This window comes from Rhamphochromis sp. 'chilingali', assembly GCF_963969265.1.
Source record: "Rhamphochromis sp. 'chilingali' genome assembly, chromosome: 20".
NCBI lineage: Eukaryota > Metazoa > Chordata > Actinopteri > Cichliformes > Cichlidae > Rhamphochromis > Rhamphochromis sp. 'chilingali'.
This window is the reverse complement of record NC_137947.1, coordinates 10,190,281-10,201,081: the sequence shown is the minus strand read 5'-3', so window position 1 is coordinate 10,201,081 and position 10,801 is coordinate 10,190,281. Positions and strand designations below refer to the sequence as shown.

At 36.5% G+C, this 10,801-nt stretch overlaps 2 protein-coding genes across 2 annotated transcripts in view; both read left to right on the top strand.

Moving 5' to 3' along the window:
- The first annotated feature begins 28 nt into the window (after nucleotides 1-28).
- On the top strand, nucleotides 29-2,835 carry gpatch11 (G patch domain containing 11). The gene is made up of 8 exons (XM_080869764.1): nucleotides 29-195; nucleotides 398-624; nucleotides 705-746; nucleotides 834-954; nucleotides 1,041-1,131; nucleotides 1,295-1,405; nucleotides 2,205-2,286; nucleotides 2,393-2,835. Exons 1-8 carry the CDS (start codon nucleotides 146-148, stop codon nucleotides 2,446-2,448), a joined length of 780 nt encoding a protein of 259 aa, XP_080725890.1. The 5' UTR covers nucleotides 29-145; the 3' UTR covers nucleotides 2,449-2,835.
- A 611-nt stretch (nucleotides 2,836-3,446) lies between these two features.
- LOC308388773 (uncharacterized protein) overlaps nucleotides 3,447-10,801 on the top strand; it is a 28,529-nt gene continuing 21,174 nt past the window's right edge. The window contains exons 1-14 of the mRNA XM_080869667.1: nucleotides 3,447-3,676; nucleotides 4,188-4,314; nucleotides 4,399-4,553; nucleotides 4,639-4,756; nucleotides 4,870-4,943; nucleotides 5,063-5,212; nucleotides 5,324-5,456; nucleotides 6,752-6,819; nucleotides 6,899-6,989; nucleotides 7,122-7,195; nucleotides 7,289-7,438; nucleotides 7,570-7,702; nucleotides 9,363-9,430; nucleotides 9,518-9,608. Coding sequence (XP_080725793.1) covers nucleotides 3,576-3,676; nucleotides 4,188-4,314; nucleotides 4,399-4,553; nucleotides 4,639-4,756; nucleotides 4,870-4,943; nucleotides 5,063-5,212; nucleotides 5,324-5,456; nucleotides 6,752-6,819; nucleotides 6,899-6,989; nucleotides 7,122-7,195; nucleotides 7,289-7,438; nucleotides 7,570-7,702; nucleotides 9,363-9,430; nucleotides 9,518-9,608 — 1,533 coding nt within the window. The 5' untranslated portion in view covers nucleotides 3,447-3,575. The remainder of the gene's footprint in view (nucleotides 3,677-4,187; nucleotides 4,315-4,398; nucleotides 4,554-4,638; nucleotides 4,757-4,869; nucleotides 4,944-5,062; nucleotides 5,213-5,323; nucleotides 5,457-6,751; nucleotides 6,820-6,898; nucleotides 6,990-7,121; nucleotides 7,196-7,288; nucleotides 7,439-7,569; nucleotides 7,703-9,362; nucleotides 9,431-9,517; nucleotides 9,609-10,801) is intronic.

Sequence of the window (10,801 nt, the reverse complement as noted above, 5' to 3'; positions counted from 1 at the left end):
GTAGACTTTGTGTGTACCTTGCAGCTACTCGGAACGTTTTTGCAAAGGAACAGAACACCACAGAAGAAAATACAAACGCACAAACCGAAGTTGTTGTTTTTTTTTGCTGTTTTTCTCTGTTTTTTCTCTCTTTAGTTTGTGCAGAATGTCAGATGAAGAAGAAGACTATATGTCTGATGCATTTCTTAGCAAACTGTAAGTGTTTTGGCTCTGGTGTTTACTGTAAAATGTTCATATTGACAACAATGTTCGGTCAGTGCCATGAAACTGTTGTTGAATCGAGTATATTCCGATATTGAGCTATAAAAACAAAGAAGCAGGGTGTCGTTGCTCTCAGAATAGTTATCGGTATTTTTTACACCCGTGTAACGTTTTTCTTTGTCCCTCCGACTGTCAGTCAAGATGTGAAACCGGGAGTCAGCATGGTGAGGCGGGTAAAAGAAGCAATGAAGAGGGAGGAGAAGCAAAAGGAAAAGAATATTAAGAACCGTCAGAAGAGCTACAAGGAGCAGGAGAGCGAAAGCCGAGAAGTGGCTTTACAGAGCTCCATCAGCAATGAAAACAAAGGGTTTGCACTTCTGCAGAAAATGGGCTACAAAGCTGGGCAAGGACTTGGGAAGCAGGGCAAGTTTGTTCTTCGCTAAATTGTGAATTTGCTTTGCATTTGTAGTGTGCACTGATGTTAATCTTTGTTACCCCTATAGGAGCAGGAAGAGTTGATCCAATCCCACTAAATATCAAAACAGGTAGGAAATGTTATTTTAAAATGAGTATTTAGTGATGTTGTGTGCAGCCTAGCTGAATGATTGCAGCACTTTTCTGTTTATAATCAGACAGAGGGGGTATTGGAATGGAAGAGATGAAGAAAAGAAAAGCTGAAGAGGAACTGGAGCATTATAGGCAGAAAGTACGAGCCAAACAACAGAATGAGACCAAATCTCTGGAAGATTTCAGGTGAAGCATGCAGCTACCTCTAAACGTTGTCCCCTCCCCCTCTTATAGTCTGTGTTTTTAACTTTTTCCTTTTTTTGCGTTTTCAGGTCAAGAGTAAGGACGGAAAGAGAGGAGCGAAAGATTGAAGGAGACCTCAGGAGGAGTCAGCGAGCTTGCGAACAGCTTGACAGTCAAAAGGTGGAAAGAATTATGAGTATAGCTCCTTATGGACTCCTCTGCACATCACAGTGCTAGTGTTAGTAGCAGGTCTCTCTCTAATCAGTCTCTTACCAGTGAAAGGAGGAAAATTATAGACCACTGACACAAAGTATCTCCTAGCTGAGGTTTCTTCTCTTTTCAGGGGATAACTGCTCCGAGAGAAGACTGGTACTGGCCTAAAGCAAACTCTGATGAAGAAGAGGACGATCTTAAAGAGGAGGATGAGGATGAAGAGGAGGTTACAGAACTCACTGTAAGTATTTTATTTTAGACAATCAAAATTAATGTAGGTTATTCATAGTTGGGGTTTTTTGTTGTTGTTTTTTTACCAAAACAGCAATTGTGGTACTGTCTGAGGAAGTGCAGAGCAGTATGTGTAGGACATGTATTAGGATAGCAAGATGATGTTGAGGTGTACAGTGGGAGTGACAGATTTGTTCAAGATGGGGGTGGGATTACATTAGGGATTGGCTCTGAGCCCCCTCTTGTTTGCAATGTGATGGGCAGATGATGTCAGACAGGAGTCTCTGTGGCCTATGATATTTGCAGATGACATTGAAATTTGTAGTAGAGAGCAGGTAGAAAAGCCTGGAGAGGTGAATGTCTCTCAAGAGAAATGAAAGACAGTGGATGCAAGACAGAATACATGTGTGTGAATGAGAGGGAGATGGGTGAAAATGCAAGGAGTAGCTTTAGTGAAGATGGATGAGTTTAAACCATCAAAATCACCAGACAGTGCACAACAGAGGTGAAGAAGAGAGCATAGAGTGCATTGGATGGAGATCAGTGCTGAAGTGTGTTTTCTAACAGAAGGATAGCAGCAAGAGTAAATGAAAAGATGGTAGGAAGACCTGCTATGATGTGTTGAATTAATGAAAAGAAATATTTTCAATTAAATTTTCATATCTAATACTCATATACTCTGGATTAGAAATGAGTACATCAGAGGGACAACTCAGGTTGAGCTGAAAAAACATAAATGCATCTTATAGGATTTAATGGCAAAATTATCCCAATGAATATTAAATGTGATATGTGGTTCTCTGTTGCAGTCTTTTGATAAACTACAAATTTTGACATCCTATTTGAGAGGAGTCCATTTTTATTGCATATGGTGTGGGACCACCTATAATGGTAGGTGTGATGTCTTGTCTTTAGTGCTGTAGCTTTTAAGGTTCTTTTGTATTGCCATTGCTCATACTGTGTATGTGTATATAATGTATTGATTTCTATTTTACAGATGAAGAGGACTTGTGCGCTAACTGTCCTGGGGATACAGCAGCAGACCATGAATAAAATGAATGAAAACCAGTCTGCACAAGTTTCCTGTAAAGAGAAAAAAAAAGTATAAATGTTTGATCATAAAAATATTGTGTATATGTGAATGCACTTTGATATGTGAGTCAGGTTCATCGGACTACAAAAACAGCCAAGGCAATAAAGTGATCAGAAATTAAGTTCTTTAATCATCCAGTTTTAATCTGCTGTCTTTCATTGAAAGACCATCAAGTTTGTATTTGTTGTATACATTTCTGTTTTTTGGGTTGTTGTTGTTGTTTTTTTTCATTTATAAATTAGGATGTCTTTCAATATTTCTATTTTATAAAGATGAATACAAATTGTGTTACATATTTCAAGATCAATTGTATTTATCTGTCTTCATTAAACGTTTTAAGAATGCTACCATTTTGACTTTTTGTATATTCTATGATTTGTTGTGAGTTTATATCAGCCATACTTCTTTTCATTACTATTACTTTAAAAAATTCTGATGCGTAAATTGGGCAATAATAATAATAATTTACATGTCTGAAATACTTAAGGATTTTTGGTTTATATGTTATTGTCACTATGACATCGCCACATCTCTACGTTTGGCGCTTGACAAAAGAACTACAGTTCCCATGAAACTTAGCGATGGGAGCTGCTCTTAAACATCTTGGGACATGTAGTCATTCAATCCTAACATGCGTAAGTTTAAAAAAACACGAACAGGTAATCATATATTACTGACGTTAAAATTCCGAGCTTTAACATTAGTTAAACTACAAAAAACAATCTAAAACAACTATTGATAAAGCAAACAGCTATTCTCCCAAAACAGCATCGTTGCTACTCAGTTTTCCTGTACTATAACTCACACTTTCTCTGTTGTTATACTTTATTTTGATATCTTCCACCCAACTCTGCTAGTTTCAGCGTACAGCTTCAAACCATTTCTTTTTTTTATAAAACTTTACTGAACAAAACGTGGTTGATATGTCGGACATTACTTGAAAGCACCATGTGACGTTTACGGAGAAAACGAAACCTAAACTGACATGGAAAGGAAAAACGGAAACCATGTTTTATTTTGAGATTTGTACTTTGCTCTCTATTTTTATGAATTTTGTGTAAATATTCCGACTCCCGACAAACTTAGGATGGAAAACTACATAGCTAAGTTAAACGAGTATGCACAGAAACAGCGGCTGGCGCTCCAGTTTGTGGAGGTTGGAGCTGCTGGCCCTGACCACATTAAAACGTAAGTTGAACATAGATGGGATCTGCGACCTGGGATGTCGTACGAGTACGTGTGTATTTTTGTAGGATAGACTCTTCAGTGAAACCGTAGTAGGCTGTATTTTCGCTCACTCGCTACCAAATGCACGTTTGTGTACAGTAAATGTATTTTGTACGTCGCTTTAGTCCATTTACTAAATGTCCACAGGTATGTTGATCCTGCAGTATCTTGCTAGTGTGTTGTTTCCACACTTAAACTTTGTCACTCTGCACGCAATTGTAATATTTTGTTACAATTCTTTGTTTACCTCCTACCGTACAAATAAAACATTCCAACCATATGTTAAAAACAGAATATTTTTGAGCAGCAAGTTCTGTGGTCCTGAGTACTTTTTTGCCACGTGTATATAAAGATACAGTAACAGTGTTCCAATTTTTAAAGCTTAAATTGGCCTCCAGTTGTAGAATGGCATATTTAATATTTTGTGTGGGGAAAGTACACTAGGAGTTTACTGTATTTGTCTGTTCAACAGATTTACTATCAGAGTTGTTCTGAATGGTAAAGCCTATCCTGACGCTGTTGGAAAGAACAAGAAGGAAGCCAAGCAGAACGCTGCTAAAAATGCATTGGCAGGCTTGTTGGAGGAATCAGCTGATACTGTAAGATCATTGCACCATTGTATTCACTCACTGTATGTGTGGACATTTGTTTTAATCTGCTGTGTGTTTGTTGGTTACAAACAGACAGAAAATGCTGCAGAAGTTTCTAATACATCAGTTCATCAGAGAAGTGGCAGTAACATCAAGTACACCTGCTGGCTTAATGAGTATGGTCAAAGGAACAGGGTGATTGTAAGGCCCGTGGAGGCTGCCAGACCTGGACCAGATGATGAAAATCAGTAAGTCTACATGATGCATCTAGTTTTGATTGTAGATGTGAATAATCTATTTGAAATCTATTTAATATTTTTCTTTTAATGTTAGATGGTGTAACTTTTTTGTTGGTGACAAGGAGTACCCGGCAGCTTCCGGGAAAACAAGAAGGGAAGCCAAGGAGGAAGCAGCCAAGCTTGTATATCACGATATATGTGGCACTTTAGAGGTAACTAATGGAATATACTGATTGACTTGACATCAAAGAAAACTGGATAAATGGTTTAAATATTTTCATGCATGTTCTAGTAGCATGTTGTTCACTTGTACTTTATATTCCAGACTGGAGATGAGAAAGACATTTTCACATCAAGTCAGCAAAAGGAGGAAACAAAACAAAATGTTGCAGATGTCTGGTGAGTTGAAACAGTGTTTCTTTTTGATGCTTTATCCCTGTGAAGCCTTTTTGTAAACTATGTATTGTTTAAAGTGGTTGAAGTTTCAGTTTTTATGTATTTTTTCTTTGATATTGTAGCCTTCAGATAAAGAGTTTGGCTGTGAAACCTGAAGATAAAAGGTTTACAGAGGTAAATTTCATAGGTCTTGTCAACCACTACTGTCAGAAAACATCCCGCTCCCACACGTTTATTGAAGAGGATATATGTGGACCGCCTCATAATCGACAGTGAGTGTGACCGTCCCCTTACCAGCCATTATAGACAATTTCTGCTAAATGCTGGCTGATGTTTAACAGTTGGTAAATGATGTAAACCAGTTTTTCACTGTTTCACAACAGATTTTCCTACAAATTAGTCATAGATGGCAAGGAATACCCTGTTGGTGAGGGTAACAGCATCAAGGAAGCCAAACAAAATGCAGCTCGATTAGCCTGGTCTGCTCTTCAGGAACAGTCAGACTGGGACAGCAAGGTATTTAACATTTTCTGTTAAGTTAAGAGTACTTTATTGTCTGCCGTAGGGGGAAATCATCCTGGATCGGCCAGCTCCTGCATTGAAACCCCTCCCACACACACATAGTAATAAAAATCAAAGCATAAACCCTAGTTGGGCACACTTTTATAAATACAGACCTTAGAATGCATAAATAATTAAATAAATAGTTGAAGTAGTAGTAGAGTTGTCCTTCAGTCATGAGCTGTTCATTTATCAGTTTAACTAACAAAGGGACAATTGAATATTTGTAGCAGTTATACTGACACAAAGGGAAGTTGTACCTCCTAATAAAATATTGTGGCCTATCGAACCGTAAAAAAATATCTTGGGGAATGTTTATGTTCCTATAATTTTTCCTGCTTTCCTGATTGTTAGATTTCCAAACCTGCTGTCATAGCCTAAGAGACTCTGCAGTAGACAACTGATATAATACCAAAACTAAAAACTCTAAGTCTCCGGAGAAAATGAAGACACTGATAGATTCTCATACACACATGAATGTCCTATGGGTTCTTTTGATATTAAATACACTGAAGAAAAATATAAATGCAACACTTTTGTTTTTGCTCCCATTTTTCATGAGCTGAACTTAAAGATCTGAAACATTTTCTACATACCCAAAGGACCCATTACTATCAAATATTGTTCACAAATCTGTCGAAATCTGTGTTAGTGAGAACTTCTCCTTTGCCACAGGTGTGGCAAAGTTTGTATGTAGAAAATGTTTCAGATTTTTAAGATCAGCTCATGAAAAATGGGAGCAAAAACAAAAGTGTTGCATTTATATTTTTCTTCAGTGTATTTTGGCCATTTAATAGATTGTTGATGTTGGTATTTCCACTATGCACACTATGGTACCACCCCAGGCTCACACTGTCCCCAAAGAATAGTGGGACCCTAGCCTGGTATTTTAGATGCTGCATACACTATTTACATCATTTTATTGCACACTTGAGTTTGAGTTCCCCTAGAAACAAAATTCAGGCGTCCATCTCTGTGTATGTTCACCTAATCCTTTTTGCATGTAATGGTTGAGTAAGCTCTTGGCCTCATCGTAACTTTTTATTATGGAGCACTCTGTCCTATTTGCATATTAAAGTGTTTTCCTCAGATAATTCTTGTAGTATTCTGCCTATTTTGGAGATTTTTCATCAGTCAGATTTTGATGGCCTTACTCGAATAACTAAATCAGAATTTCTTCTGTATGATCATGCAGACTATAATGAGAAGGGTTGTGTTTAACAGCGCCACAACCTCCTTTGTGTTTTCAGATAACTATCAAGTCAGCTGTGTCAGATGATAGAGCACCGTCCAAACTGTCCACACCACCAAGCACACTGTAAGGCTGAGCAGTACTGTAGATGGTAACATGTAATGTTGAAAATACCTATTAATTAGGCATTTTATTTGTCTCAAAGGGACTCTGGTTGTCCAAAATCAAGTAGCAGTACAACAACTACAAATGACTCAGTTGTTTTCTCCCAGTCATCTAACGCTTCCAAGGAGCAGGTTGGTTATATCCCATTCTTTCATCCACTCCTGCCATGGTTCACCAGTTTGTAATGTTGAGGCTGTTGCAGAAGTTTTTTTTAAATTACTGGATTAAATAAAATCAGTTTAAATGTCCGTTCTTGTTCTAAGATCATCGATCTAAAACACGGTGGTTCTTCAAGTCACAAAGGAGTAGAAATAAATCAGAATCATGACGACAACTGGTGAGGACAAACAGTTGCAACAAATAGTTTCAGTTTCAATGTTTGGATTCTCTTTTGTTGGTAAAGTTCTGAATATGTGGCTTGTCTTTATAGTTCTAAGACAAAGAGCTTGATGGTAAAGAAAGAAGCTGAAATCTTTACAGAAGAGAATTTCATAGGACTCATCAATCTCTACTGTCAGAAAACAAAGCATTGCCATGATTACGTCCTAGTGAGCAAATGCGGTCCACCACATAATCCTCAGTGAGTATGACTTAACCTTTTTAACTAAATACACCTTATATAGACTAAATCTATATGTGTGTATATATAAAGCTATTTGTATGGCACAAAACTCTTAAACCTGTTGCTGCTGATATTGTCTCCCTACACAGATTCTTCTACAAAGTAGTCATTGACAACAAGGAATATCCTGTGGGTGAGGGTAAGACTATCAAAGAGGCCAAACAAAATGCTGCTCGGCAGGCGTGGTCTGCTCTTCAGGAACAATCAAATTGGGATAGTAAGGTACTTAATGATCTTTACTTAATGATTTTTGTTTTTATCCACAACCTTGAAATCTTCCATATTCCTCATCCAACACACTCTAGCTTTTTAATTCCTTACTATAAAGGCGGTAAAAGGGTTGCACTACTAAACTTTTCTCAGCATCATTCAACAGAGATGCTTGTGAGAAAGCAAATGTCACACATTTCATTTATCTACCTGCTCCCTACTTGCTGCGTACACATGATGTGTGATGTCAGATTGCATTCACTTCTAATGAGTGGGCATCATTCTTACTGCTTCAAACCCACTTATGCGGGAAGCTCGACTAAACCAAACTGTATTTCCAATAGTGCAAACTAGTCTGAGGCGAATTATTTCCTGCTAGTTGTAAGGTCATAAAAGAGAGGACAGCCAAGTATTTTGTATTGTCCTTTCTCGCTAAGCTGCCTGAACTTCGTGTGTTAAAACAGCTTGAAAAGTGTAAGCTCAGTGTTACAGACAGGGAAGCACAATTTAGGTAAAGGAACAATACTTCATAATCATAATTTTTATAAGTGTCCAAATATTGCTGTATCTCAAAGATTGGATGATGCAGAAATATGTTCCTAACAAAATCATCAGGTATTATTGTACTTATTGAACTTTTTCTTTTTTTTAAAAAAGCATGTGTTTCTAAAGCATACGACCAGATTTGCTAAATAGAGCAAACTAGTGTGTGAGAGCAAACCCCAAATAGAGCTCATAGATGTGGTTAGTTTTAAAATCACGGTGGTTTTCTAAACGTAGGTGCAGTAAGTTAATTTCAAAATCGAGCCCAAAAAAAAAGGCATGCTTTTTTTGTCTTTTCTTTTTTTAGCGTTATTGGTACAGTTATCAGTAAATGGCATTTGAAAACATTAGTAAATAAGTGTATGTGCTTGATTTAAATATTTTCTTCTCTATGTTTTGCGCTTTGAGAACAGACCTCACAGATTTACATATGCAACCAAAAACAGTCGCAAAAAGCAGACATGCTAAGAGGTTAAATGTGAAAAATATCCAAAAAACACCTGATGTGGGTTCCAGGATGCTAACATGCTTTTGAAGCCACTGCTGTACTTTACAGAAACCATACAGAAAGTGATTATTGCTGAATATTTTATGTTGTATATTAACCTCCTGGGACCTGGCATCCACATATGTGGACATCACATTTTGAGTTGTCTAGACCAAAATACAAAATTTTGCTCTACAAGGGCCTGATTTCCACTTACGAGGACATTATACTGCCACTGTTCTATCGAAATTTAAAGCGAATGTCCTCATATGTGGCTCTAAAAATCAGAAAAAAAATCATGTAATTCTTTGTTTTTGCATTTCCCAATCAGCCCAAATAGCAAGGAGAAATTAAAAATGCATGCCATGAAAGAGTTCAGGTGTTAGGAGGTTTAAATTATAGCTAAAACTAATGTTTTCAAAAACATTTAGAATTTTTCTGACAGTCTCATTTTAAACGTACATGTATGTGGTTAACCAATGGTTAATTTTGCAGCAGCCAGATGGACAAATAGTAAGGGCGTGTCGTGCATGTTAATAAATATCCCCTGCACTTACCAACAATCATATTATTTTACATTAAAGTGTCCTACTACCAAACGGTGTCTTAGTGTACAGCTGAACATTTTTTTGTTTCTTTCAGCTGGTTTCTTGGTCAGCTGTGTCAGATGATGTTACACCAGTCCAGCTGTCCAGCCCAGCGAGCACACTGTAAGGCAATGGAATGAGCAAGCACACCTAATACTTAAGTTTAATGTGGAGAAAACTGCATGAATGTATCTTGCTGTATTTTCAAAGGATCCCACATGATGCAAAATCAGAAAGAATACCAATGACTTCAAGTGACCCAGTTGTTTCCCCAAAGGTTCAGAGACCTTCCAAGGAACAGGTTTGTTATCCTCTGTGTCTTCTATATCTTTTGTTGTCATGTCCTTTGATACTAACACGGTTATATTAGGATGCTTTTAATTATTTAGCTCCAGTTCTACACTCCTAATTAGTAGTTTTCATAATTGCAATAACAACTTTTCAATAATAATGGGTGATGTATCTATAGTAATATCAAGGTATGAAAATAGTTATTTATTAAAAAATGTGATCACGCAAACACTACATATTGGTGATCATGATCTATTAAAATGTGACAAATGCATTTGACAGTCTTCATAAATTAAATAAATGAAAAACTGATCTGTTTTTTTTTCTCAGTGAAGGTTATTATAGTCAGCTTAAACTAAAATTAGATGTGAAAAAACTGAAATAAAAAATTAAAACTAGACTTTTTTTTTTAAAGTGAAGTGAAATGATTTTGCACAGTTAGGGAAATAAAAAGCTAAACTAAAATACAAATATAGAGGAAATATCTTTAGTTTTAGTATTTAGTTTGTTTAATTCAATCTGCCTGATGAGTCACTGGTGTACATGTTTATTGAGACCCTATATGTCTACAACACTGTGAGTCAACTGCTTTCTTTTTTTCTTGCAATACCTGCACTGATTTTCCTAAATCTTGCCTCTGACATATCCCCTTGATGCAATAATAATTAAAAAGAGTAAAACAAGAACATTCACTTTGGATACTAACTGAAACTAAAGTGAATTAAAAACAAAGTCAGAATAAAATAAAAATTAAAAACTAACAAGAAAAAAAACCCCTCACTAATAACTCCGGTCTCAACGAATGCATCTTAGATTTTGTATGTGTCAATTTCATTCATCGCTTTCTTTTTTGCTGTTCCTGTTTTTGTTTTGTTTTTTTGTTTTTGTTTGTTTGTTTTTTAACATAAAACTCACAGTTGTATAAATAAGTAAAATTAGAAACAGAAGTTCAAGAAAAAATGCCAATGATAGGATTTGCCTTGGGAAGGTAAACCCATGTTGTTTAAACCTCTGAATCCTACAGTCTGATATTCTTTTCTAATTAAAATATAAATGTGGTAAAATCTGTATCACTGCAATACTGGCCAATGATTTTGCACACTGCAGATTTTCCTCACATCAAGCAGGTGGATAATTATGCAAATCTCCTATGAGTAATTTTTACTAAAGGGGATAATATTAGCTAGAAACGGGCTTAACTTT